The following is a 13,012-nucleotide window of genomic DNA, read 5'->3' as shown; positions in this document are numbered from 1 at the left end:
ATTTTTTTTAAACCTGGACATATTTTACTGGCCTTTTACTGTCCCTTAAGAAGCTCCCATTTGGCCTACCAATGTGTTTCTGAGGTGTTGGAGGAAACTGGATGCTTGGGAGAAGCCCAGAAACATAATCAAGCTGCCAAATTGAACTTTGGACCCTGCTTCCAAATTGAACTTTAGCCACATGCTTGGAATGAACTATGCTGACCCCTCCCTTCTTCTGACCCACCAATTTGCTTTGGCTTCTGACACCTGACTTCTGACCTCTGACTTTTCTTCAATCCTGCTAGACGTCCAATGGTAAGTTCCATTGTATTTGTCATCATTGTCATTTGGTTTTCTTTTAACCGTGACAAGCTGTAGAATAGATTTTGGTGTGTTTTAGGATTGAGGCCTATGTCATGTGAATTCTTCATACTGCCAAACTGGAAAAAACTGTTCAAAAATGCAATTTTCAGAGTTATGGTGCAACTTTAGCAAAACCGCATACGTCCCAATGTTACCAAATATGTATATCTGAGTAGGCCTGGGTCTCTAATTTTCAGAATGGTAACATTTATGACATGTATTGAATGTTCTGACACTCCATGGGCGTTGCTAAGAAAGAATGACATTGCTGCATTTGTTGAAAAAAATGACTTTGAAAAATCCATTGGCGCTACTTGTGGTTAATAGTGTGCTGTGAGCCCAAAACACTATGTGATTATGTATATAGGGTATCTTTTTAACCGTGACAAGCTGTAGAATAGAATTTGGTGTGATTTAGGATTGAGGCCTATGTCATGTGAATTCTTCATACTGCCAAACTGGAAAAAACTGTTCAAAAATGCAATTTTCAGAGTTATGGTGCAACTTTAGCAAAACCGCATACGTCCCAATGTTACCAAATATGTATATCTGAGTAGGCCTGGGTCTCTAATTTTCAGAATGGTAACATTTATGACATGTATTGAATGTTCTGACACTCCATGGGCGTTGCTAAGAAAGAATGACATTGCTGCATTTGTTGAAAAAAATGACTTTGAAAAATCCATTGGCGCTACTTGTGGTTAATAGTGTGCTGTGAGCCCAAAACACTATGTGATTATGTATATAGGGTATCTTTTTAACCGTGACAAGCTGTAGAATAGAATTTGGTGTGATTTAGGATTGAGGCCTATGTCATGTGAATTCTTCATACTGCCAAACTGGAAAAAACTGTTCAAAAATGCAATTTTCAGAGTTATGGTGCAACTTTAGCAAAACCGCATACGTCCCAATGTTACCAAATATGTATATCTGAGTAGGCCTGGGTCTCTAATTTTCAGAATGGTAACATTTATGACATGTATTGAATGTTCTGACACTCCATGGGCGTTGCTAAGAAAGAATGACATTGCTGCATTTGTTGAAAAAAATGACTTTGAAAAATCCATTGGCGCTACTTGTGGTTAATAGTGTGCTGTGAGCCCAAAACACTATGTGATTATGTATATAGGGTATCTTTTTAACCGTGACAAGCTGTAGAATAGAATTTGGTGTGATTTAGGATTGAGGCCTATGTCATGTGAATTCTTCATACTGCCAAACTGGAAAAAACTGTTCAAAAATGCAATTTTCAGCGTTATGGTGCAACTTCAGCAAAACCGCATACGTCCCAATGTTACCAAATATGTATATCTGAGTAGGCCTGGGTCTCTAATTTTCAGAATGGTAACATTTATGACATGTATTGAATGTTCTGACACTCCATGGGCGTTGCTAAGAAAGAATGACATTGCTGCATTTGTTGAAAAAAATGGCTTTGAAAAATCCATTGGCGCTACTTGCGGTTAATAGTGTGCTGTGAGCCCAAAATGCTATGCGATTATGTATATAGGGTATCATTTTAACCGTGACAAGCAAGAGAATACAATTTGGGCAGTAAGAAAGTTGAGGCGTATTTCATGTCAATTTTTCTAACTGCCAAAGTGAATGAAAAGCAATAATATTGGTATTTTCATAAACTCTGTACCAAAATAAAACACTTGTAAAACCCCCAAAAAGTGACAGATTTGAAAAAAGAATACATAAATCTTTACCTTAGGGACTCAGCTTTGTAAATATGTATGCCATAAGGGCGTATTCCTGTTAGTTATGCAAATAAGGACTTTTAATCCTTGGTAGTGTACAATGAGAAAACAAAAAACACAACATAGAAAAAATACACCTTTATTTCCAAACAATATACTGTCACTATACTTTGTACTAGGGACATAATTTATATGTTGTGATAACCAAGACATATGGGCAAATAAAATGTGTGTATTTTATCTATAGTAATATTGTTTATTTTAAAACTATAGGGGATGGAATTTGAGAAATAGTGTATTTTTTCATTTTTTCCTTGGTTTTTCACTATAAAATGCATAGAAAATAAAGTATTTACTGAAAACAAGTATCGCTCACAAAAAGCTTGATTTGTGGCAAAAAAAACAAGATATAAATCATTTATGTGTGATGAGTAGTGAAAAAGTTATTGGGGAATGAATGGGAGGAGTGCTGAAAGGGGAAAAGTGTCTGCGTGCTGAAGGTGAAACACCTGTAGGCTGAAGTGGTTAAGTTTCAAGGGCAAAAATGTCTTTTAAATGCGGAAAATGTCCGTTTTTTTTGCACAGGTAACAATAGTGTAATATTGTCATAGATTCCCCCAAGTGGGAAGAGTTTTAATTACTTCGTTCTGAGTGTGGGAAATATAAAAAAAAAACGACATGGGGTCCCCCCTCCCAGACCTCTTTAACCCCTTGTCCCCCATGCAGGCTGGGACAGCCAGAATGCGGAGCACCGGCCGCGTGGGGCTCCGCACCCTGACTATACCAGCCCGCATGGTCCATGGATTGAGGGGTCTCGGAAGGGGAGGGGCAGCCAAGCTTTCCCCTCCCCCTCCGAGCCCTTGTTCAATCCAAGGACAAGGGGCTCTTCTCCACCTCCGATGGGCGGTGGAGGTGGAGGCCGCGATTTCCTGGGGGGGGGGGGGGGGGGGGGGTTCATGGTGGAATCTGGGAGTCCCCTTTAAAAAGGGGTCCCCCAGATGCCCACCCCCCCTCCCAGGAGAAATGAGTATAGAGGTACTTGTACCCCTTACCCATTTCCTTTAAGAGTTAAAAGTAAATAAACACACAAACACATAGAAAAAGTATTTTAATTGAACAAAAAACATAACCACGAAAAAAGTCCTTTAATATTCTTAATTAACCATTAATACTTACCTGTCCCTTTAAATAAATGATCCCACGCAATATCCTCGGAAATGTTCTATCAGTTACAATGTAACAAAGTTATTACAACGTAACAACTTTGTTACATTGTAACTACGCCGCACCCGACGTCACTCGCCGCTCAGCCGCCGCATACGCGTCCGTGCAGGACGCTAAGTCCCCGCAGCTCCCGCTGTCCACCCCGCCCACATGTCACCCACATGTCACCCACATGTGGGTGACATGTGGGTGACATGTGGGAGAGGCGGGGAGGGCAGCGGAGCCGGCGGAACTTAGCGTCCAGCACGGAGTCCGGACCCGACAGAGCTCTGAGCTATATAGCTCAGAGCTCTCTAAGCATCTTTGTATTTGGGCTCCAAGGAGCCCCATTGGTCCTTAGCAGACCAATGGGGTCCCTTCAAATCAGAAGGAACCCCATTGGTCTGCTAAGGACCAATGGGGCTCCTTGGAGCCCAAATACAAAGATGCTTAGAGAGCTCTGAGCTATATAGCTCAGAGCTCTGTCGGGTCCGTGCGGCTGGTGAGCAGCGAGTGACGTCGGGTGCGGTGTAGTTACAATGTAACAAAGTTGTTACATTGTAATAACTTTGTTACATTGTAAGTGATAGAACATTTCCGAGGATATTGCGTGGTATCATTTATTTAAAGGGACAGGTAAGTATTAATGGTTAATTAAGAATATTAAAGGACTTTTTTCGTGGTTATGTTTTTTGTTCAATTAAAATACCTTTTCTATGTGTTTGTGTGTTTATTTACTTTTAACTCTTAAAGGAAATGGGTAAGGGGTACAAGTACCTCTATACTCATTTCTCCTGGGAGGGGGGGTGGGCATCTGGGGGACCCCTTTTTAAAGGGGACTCCCAGATTCCACCATGAACCCCCCCCCCCCAGGAAATCGCAGCCTCCACCTCCACCGCCCATCGGAGGTGGAGAAGAGCCCCTTGTCCTTGGATTGGACAAGGGCTCGGAGGGGGAGGGGAAAGCTTGACTGCCCCTCCCCTTCTGAGACCCCCCAATCCATGGACCATGCGGGCTGGTATAGTCAGGGTGCGGAGCCCCACGCGGCCGGTGCTCCGCATTCTGGCTATCCCAGCCTGCATGGGGGACAAGGGGTTAAAGAGGTCTGGGAGGGGGGACCCCACGTCGTTTTTTTTTTATATTTCCCACACTCAGAACGAAGTAAGTAAAACTCTTCCCACTTGGGGGAATCTATGAAAATAATACACTATTGTTACCTGTGCAAAAAAAACGGACATTTTCCGCATTTAAAAGACATTTTTGCCCTTGAAACTTAAAAATCGATTTTCTCAAAAACTATAAGGTCTTTTTGAAAAATGTTTTTTCCTCTTATTCCCACTGATCCCCTTAATATACCCTAGGAATTTGGTGTTCCTAAACTTTAAGCAGGCTTTGCTATTAACCGTTAAAGTCGGCGGGTTTTTAAATGTATACATTTTTACTTTGAAACTTTAACATCGATTTTCTCAAAAACTATAAGGTCTTTTTGAAAAAAAATTTTTTCCTCTTATTCCTCCTGATCTCCTTAATATATTCTCCACATTTGAGGATCTTAGCATTTAAGGGGGCTTTGCTATTAACCCTTAAAGTCGGCGGCTTTTTTATATTATACGGAGCGTTACGGTTTAACGCGAAATTACGGTAGCGTTTAATGCGAAATTACGGCATGAACGAAACGCGAAATTACGCGTTGAAAATTACGCTTACGGTATTTTCAATTACGATTTTAATGGCAATTACGTTACGCTAAATTCGCATCGTAATCGCAAATTTCGCATGCGTAATTATAGTAATGCGAAATTACGAAAATTTCGGCTCAACTCTAATTGCCCCCCTTGTTAAAAAATAACTTAACTGTGGTTTATCACACCTGAGTTCAATTTCTGTAGTCACCCCCAGGCCTGATTACTGCCACACCTGTTTCAATCAAGACATCACTTAAATAGGAGCTATCTGACACAGAGATGTAGACCAAAAGCACCTCAAAAGCTAGACATCATGCCAAGATCCAAAGAAATTCAGGAACAATTGAGAACAAAGTACTGTAATTGAGATCTATCAGTCTGGTAAAGGTTATAAAGCTTTGGGACTACAGCGAACCACAGTGAGAGCCATTATCCACAAATGGCAAAAACATGGAACAGTGATGAACCTTCCCAGGAGTGGCTGGCCGACCAAAATTACCCCAAGAGCGCAGAGAAAACTCATCCGAGAGGCCACAAAAGATACCAGGACAACATCTAAAGAACTGCAGGCCTCACTTGCCTCAATTAAGGTCATTGTTCATGACTCCACCATAAGAAAGAGACTGGGCAAAACCGATCTGCATGGCAGATATCCAAGGCGCAAACCACTTTTAAGCAAAAAGAACATTAAGGCTCGTCTCAATTTTGCTAAAAAAACATCTCAATGATTGGCAAGACTTTGGGGAAAATACCTTGTGGACCGACGAGACAAAAGTTGAACTTTTTGGAAGGTGCGTGTCCCGTTACATCTGGCATAGAAGTAACACAGCATTTCAGCAAAAGAACATCATACCAACAGTAAAATATGGTGGTGGTAGTGTGATGGTCTGGGGTTGTTTTGCTGCTACAGGACCTGTAAGGCTTGCTGTGATAGATGGAACCATGAATTCTACTGTCTACCAAAAAATCCTGAAGGAGAATGTCCGGCCATCTGTTCGTCAACTCAAGCTGAAGCGATCTTGGGTGCTGCAGCAGGACAATGACCCAAAACACACCAGCAAATCCACCTCTGAATGGCTGAAGAAAAACAAAATGAAGACTTTGGAGTGGCCTAGTCAAAGTCCTGACCTGAATCCTATTGAGATGTTGTGGCATGACCTTAAAAAGGTGGTTCATGCTAGAAAACCCTCAAATAAAGCTGAATTACAACAATTCTGCAAACATGAGTGGACCAAAATTCCTCCAGAGCGCTGTAAAAGACTCGTTGCAAATTATCGCAAACGCTTGATTGCAGTTATTGCTGCTAAGGATGGCCCAACCAGTTATTAGGTTCAGGGGGCAATTTCTTTTTCACACAGGGCCATGTAGGTTTTGAGTTATTTTTCTCACTAAATAATAAAAAACATCATTTAAAACTGCATTTTGTGCTCAATTATGTTATCTTTGACTAATAGTTAACGGTTTTTGATGAGCAGAAACATTTAAGTGTGACAAACATGCAAAAAAATAAGAAATCAGGAAGGGGGCAAATAGTTTTTCACACCACTGTATATATATCCAGTTTGTGCCTGTGTCCTGTTAATTTGCAGTAGGTGCGCACACACGCACGTGCAACTCATTCACGGCAGGACTTACCCTCCGGAGATTGGTGAACATGACTTCAATCAGAAGCTATGTTCATTTTTAATCAAGAATGTAAAAAATAGAGTTAAAAAAAAAAATCAAACACATTCAAATAACCCCGGATAGTGTACAGTGCCATCTTGTGGCCAAAATGTAAAGTTAAAATAATAATACATTTAAAAATAAATTTAATATAGCTACTAACCCCCTTCTAGCCCCACCCCATGGTTACCAAAATAAAACACTTCTAACAAAAAAACAAATGACAGCATTTAAAAAAAATACATAAATAATTACCTTTAGAGACTCAGCTTTTTTACTATGTATGCCATAAGGGTTTATTACTGTTATTTTTGCAAATACAGGCTTGTAATTATTGAAAGGGTACAAAACCAAAACCAAAAAAATGCACCTTTATAAATAATATATTGTCACCATACGTTGTACTGAGAACATAATTTAAATGTTGTGATAGCTGGTACAAATGGGAAATTAACCACTTTACCCCCGCCCGTACGGATTTCTCCGTCCCTTTTTCCATCCTTTAACCCCCAGGGACGGAGAAATCCGTACTTTGCGCACTCCCGCCGCTGCCCGCGCTCCCGCTCATAAACACGCCGCCCGCCGCTAGTAAACACGCCGCCGCCCGCTCGCCCGGAGATCAATGAACGGGAAAATCCATTCCCGTTCGTTGATCTAAGCCCCACAATGATCCGCTGCTCTCCTATGGGCAGCGCGATCATTGTGAGAAAAAACAAACACTCACAGCCTCCTTGTACTTCCTGCGAGCGTCCGGAAGGACACTCGCAGGTCGCAATAAACAAAAAGTTACTGTTGCCATCTTGTGGCCAAACAGTAAAACTACACCCTTAGCATTTTTTACATAGAAATAAATTAGTTTTACACTAAAAATTAACTCATTACCTCCCACACTCCCCATTTTTTTTGTGTGTAATTAAAAAATGTAATGTAAAAAAAATACATAAATAGTTACCTTAGGGACTGAACTTTTTAAATATTTACATCAAGAGGGTATAACACTGTTACTTTATAAACTATGGGCTTGTAATTAGGGATGGACGCAAAACTGAAAAAAATGCACCTTTATTTCCAAATAAAATATTAGCGCCAAACATTGTGATAGGGACATAATTTAAACGGTTTTATAACCGGGACAAAAGGGCACATAAATTTCATGGGTTTTAATTACAGTAGCATGCATTGTTTAAAAACTATAATGGCCGGAAACCGAAAAATAATTAATTTTTTTCCCACATTTTTCCTATTTTCCCATTAAAACACATTTAGAATAAAATAATTCTTGGCATAATGTCCCACCTAAAGAAAGCCTAATTGGTGGCGGAAAAAACAAGATATAGTTCATTTCATTGTGATAAGTTATGATAAAGTTATAGACGAATGAATGGATGGAGCGCTGAAAGGTGAAAATTGCTCTGGTGGTCAGGGGGTAAAACCCCTCAGTGGTGAAGTGGTTAAAATGTGGAGTTTTATCTATAGTAGCATTGTTTATTTTATAACTATAGGGGATGGAATTGGAGAAATAGTGTATTTTATAGTGTATTTTTCATTTTTCCTTATTTTTCCCTATAAAATGCATAGAAAATTATGTAATTACTAAAAACAAGAACCACCCACAAAAAGCCTAATTTGTGACAAAAAAAACCAAAACAAAATATAGATCATTTAGGTGTGATAAGCAGTGATAAACTTATGACGAAATGAACGAGAGGAGCGCCGAAAGGTGAAATCGGCTCTTGGTGGGAAGAGTAATGCTGGATACATACGGAGCGTTCATGCACTCGATTTCCCGCTCGGTTCCCGTTGATTTGTTTATTTCCAACATGTCCGATTTGGATTTCGATGGATCGTTAGGTCGATTTGGCATACTTTGCATGCGAATCGACCTAACGATCCATCGTAATCCAAATCAGACATGTTGGAAATAAACGAATCGACGGGAATCGAGCGGGAAATCGAGTGCGCAAACGCACCGTGTGTATTCAGCATAAGATAACCTGTGGGGTGAAGTGCTTTAAGTCATGCAAATGACATTACCTGCATTTCCAACAGTGGCCGACACCCACTCCGCCGCAGAGCTCACACTTTTGGTATCAGTGACATCCAGAATAGTTGTCTGCAGTCTACTTGAGGTCTCCTTTTTCAGGTTCTCAGCCCCGGTCTGTGTCAGGCAAGCTGCCAGAACCTTCATCCCACGTCTGTCCAGCTGCTTGGCCAGCAGATTCCCAAATCCAGAGTCACATCCAGTGATGAAGACATATTTATCTGTCAGATTCTCCAGTATCTGGCTCTGTCTGTGCCATCTGTACAGCAGAATTACACCCAACCCCACTAGCAGGAGTAAGAGACACATGCTGAAGTTTATTCTGTAAAAAATGCATTTATCATTAATTAATAGTTTAAATAAAAGAAAAATGAGAAAGCATACCGTAAGTTTCCCATCTCACATATTTAAAATTATTTTCAATTTGAAAATTCTACATTTAATGAGTATAGAATTAATGCCAATGTTCAAGCAAACCTGAAGCTGAAAATAAACGCATGAGATAATTTAGTTGTAATATGTGTAGCAGCCATGATCTATAGAACAATCCTGGTGTATTTTCAGTGTAAGGGGTAACATTTTTAAGTCTGAATTGTGCACAGCAGCTATATCAGTGAGACATACAATATACAGTAGTTCATTCAACTCCCAACAAAAAGGAATCAATTTTTTATGCTTTTCAGCATTCTAGTGTTTACAGGATAATTTGCAAAGCCAAAGCCAAATTTTCAGGGGCAAACCCAGGATTGATTTTCAAGGGGGGCAATCCTGAAAGGTCCTCGCTCAGCCACACATAATATAATAACATGGTAGGACATCATGCTGGGTACACACAATGCAATTTTCTGTCCGATTTATGGAATCTGACAATTTTTTCCGACATGTCCGATCTGCTCCAGGTTGACAACGGGATCGATCAAGAGCAGTTTGGATACAGATAATAATGAGGACAGCCGACATCTGTAGGTCTGGGGAAGCAAAGCCTTCTGCAAGGTCCTGACTTCCTTCTTTACTAGCACACAGCAGGGACAACGGGTTGTGCTCATTCCTGGCTCTGTGCTCTGTCAAGTTCCCCAGAGCTACTCCATGCTCTGTACACACACTGCTGCTACATGCTCTGTACACACACTGCTGCTACATGCTCTGTACACATGCTGCTGCTCCATCCAAAGTCAACTATAACCAGGAAAGAAAGAGGGCAGGGTGGAACATAGTGCAGGCAGCAGCATGGTTAATTGCCGGGGGGGTATTCGTTTCCTGGGGAGTTTATTAGTTGCCTGGGGCATTATTAGTGCTCGGGGGGTTATTAGTTGCCTACCAGGGGCGTGTTCTGTGTGAGAGAGGGGAGAGGTTAGGTCATAAGGATATATCAGCAAATATTACTAATATTTCTGTATATCAATTAAGTTGATATTGTAGTTGTATCTGTAAATTTACCGATATTCTACTACTGCTATAATATCACTACTTAACCATTTCTTTTTCTGTTTACATCCGTGTCCAAATTAGCATGCAGCGTTTTGAAATGTACTCTCACAGCAGGCCTCTAAAGTACCTAGCACAGCTCAAGGCTAATATTAGGGGGTTTCAATTCACCAGTCAATATGCTTTTTGGGTGTGGAAGAAAATTCCTTTTGAAAAAAAATAGGACATGTGTGAGCTACCTATGGAGCACATTACTGGGAAATGGACTCCGCAGAGCAGAGCCAGGACAAGGTCCTCCAGCACCTAAGGCTGAGACACCAAAGTCCCTCCCACCCCAACAGTCACACACTGATTGTTATTAGAGTAAGAGGCGCCCCAGGGCCCCCAACCCTTCCAACAATTTAATCTCTAGTTATCTGGCTTACAGTCACTGCCATGTATCCCCTTTTCTTATTTCTCTCTGCTTCAAACACAATAGGAGAATGATAGCAGAGTGAGTTGTGCTCCCTCTCCTACACCGCGCCCTGAGGCTGAATAAAGATGGCTCGAACCTCTGATTTTCGGTTAACGAACCTTAAACGCTAACCTCCGCAAAAAGTTCAGTTTCAAACTTTTGCAAACCTTAGTAGACTTCAATGGGGAGGCAAACTTCAAAAATTAGAAACATTTATGCTGGCCACAAAAGTGATGAAAAAGATGTTTCAAGGGGTCTAACATCTGAGTTTTTGCATGGATGAGTGGGATACATACCAAAAGTCCCGGGGAAAAATCTGGATTTGACGCAAAGCAGCGTTTTAAGGGCAGAAATCACATTGAATGCTAAATTGCAGGCCTAAAGTGCTTTAAAACATCTTGCATGCACATACATCAATCGGGGAGTGTAATTAGAGTACTGCTTCACACTAACACACCAAACTCAATGTGTAATGCACCGCAAACAGCTGTTTGTGTAGTGATGGCCGTGCTGGACTGGTGTGCACCATGGCGAGAGTGCAGGCGATAGCGGTTTTCAAGCCCATATGGTCGCCGGGCTGAGGTATGACAGAATGACAGTGACTGTCCAGCTGATCCAATTTGGTCTGTCCACAATGAAGCAACAACCTTATTATCTTGGGTGTGCCCCCCGAGACACTCATATAGCCGTCGGTCATTGCTTCATTGTGATACGCAAGCCCCTTCACCGCAGCAAGGTAACGATCATGAAGGGGAATTGACACACGTACATGCCTTTTGATTTGTTGTTGCAGCTGCAGTGCAGCCAGAAAAATTAGGCAGGCATGTACACGCACCAGAAAAATTATTATAGCGGCCGCTGCTAGCAGCCGCCTGGAGTCCTGGACCCTGTTGGTGGTGGCGGAGAAGACAGTCAAGCGGCCTGCAGGCAGAGATGCTGTGTGGGGAGCGACTTAGTCTTGGGGCAGGCAGTCACACGGTGTGCAGGCAGTGATGCTGTGTGTGAGGACTGACTTAGTCTTCGGGCAGGCCTGACCGTGCTTTGCAGACCACGTGGTCAAATGGACCCTAGATCCAACGCTGTGTGCCAGAGATGACACCACTTGCCTTTCAACATCACGGTACAGTTTGGGTATCACCTTTTTTGAGAAATAATTGTGGCCTGGTATCTTCCGCTGCGGTGTGTGGCTTTGCTTTTGTGTGCTGCTTTTCCTCAGGTGGTCATCCTATTGCAGTTTGTGCTTTGTCATCATGTGCCTTCGTAAGGGAGTTGTCCCTACGCGGGTCTTGGTCTTTCCACGGCTCAATTTTTGGTGGCAGAGAGTACAGATGGCATTGCTCTCATCTGAGGCAGACACACAAAAAAATGTCCACACCACTGAGCCCCGGGGTGATGGCACTTTGGTGGTGGTGGCCGACTGAGCGTTAAGTGGGGTGCCAGATTCACAGCAGGAGGAGGAAGATATGTCATGGTTCCATGCGGAAGCTGAGGAAGATGAGGTGTTCTGTGTTAAATAGTAAACTACATCCTGACAATCTTGGGGGTTGATGGCACGTGCCTTCTAAACACTGTACTTTGTTTCAGGGCCACACAAAATCATGACAGCACGACCTTGAACAGACCTGCCGGGTGGCCTGCCTCTGCCTGTTTTGCCCATATTGGGGGGGATGAAGTGAAAGGTATGCACTGACTTGACTAATACAATGTGCAGTCACACAGGTGCAGTGAAAGGTATGCAGTGACTGGTATTACAATACAATGTGCAGCTGTCACACAGGCGCAGTTAACAGGTATGCACGGAGTGGTAGATTACACAGCGTGCGGTGACACAGGTACTGTGAACAATTATGCAGTGATTGGTATTACAAATGTGCAGCTGTCACACACACACACACAGGTACCGTGAACAGGTACAGTGACTGGTGGAATTAAATATCACACTGTGTGCGCTCACGTAGGTAGGTGGGTGCACTGAACAACAGGTAGGTATATGCAGTGATGGGTATTACAAATGTGCACCTGTCACACACACAGGTAGTCACTAAATGTGCTGGGCCTGGCAGTGGCACAGTAGGAATTACCAAGGGGCCAAGGTCCAGCAGCTAACACTGACTGACAGGGCTGTATGTGCAACATAAGTGTCTGTGGGACACACACACACAAAAAATAGATCACAAGAACAACATTAGCTCTCAATAGAGCTGTTGAGGATGAGGAGTTCTTTTTAGCAATAAGTATCAGCAAGAAAGAGCAACCTAACAAGCCTAACTGTAGCCTAACCAAGCTTTCCCTAATATCTTTGCAGCACCTCTCCCTTCTTTAATTACTGCAGCCACACGAGTGAGTGAAATGGCTGACGCTGCCTGCTTTTTATAAGTGGGGGTGGGGCTCCAAAAGGGAGTGTAGCCTGATTGGCTACCCTGTGCCTGCTGACTGTGATGTAGAGGGTCAAAGTTGACCCTAATGATGTAGTATAGGGGGCGGGTCAAAC

The 13,012-nt window shown here is 42.3% G+C and overlaps 1 protein-coding gene across 3 annotated transcripts in view; it reads right to left on the bottom strand.

Annotated features, from left to right (window-relative positions):
• LOC137545833 (retinol dehydrogenase 7-like) overlaps positions 1 to 13,012 on the bottom strand; it is a 77,957-nt gene that overhangs the window by 50,248 nt on the left and 14,697 nt on the right. For all 3 annotated transcript variants that reach the window (XM_068267512.1, XM_068267515.1, XM_068267514.1), the window contains exon 2: positions 8,636 to 8,964. In XM_068267512.1, the coding sequence (XP_068123613.1) occupies positions 8,636 to 8,951 (316 nt within the window). In that variant the 5' untranslated portion in view covers positions 8,952 to 8,964. The remainder of the gene's footprint in view (positions 1 to 8,635; positions 8,965 to 13,012) is intronic.

This window comes from Hyperolius riggenbachi, chromosome 2 (assembly GCF_040937935.1).
Source record: "Hyperolius riggenbachi isolate aHypRig1 chromosome 2, aHypRig1.pri, whole genome shotgun sequence".
NCBI lineage: Eukaryota > Metazoa > Chordata > Amphibia > Anura > Hyperoliidae > Hyperolius > Hyperolius riggenbachi.
The sequence above is the reverse complement of the archived record's forward strand: the minus strand, read 5'-3'. Positions and strand labels throughout refer to the sequence as shown.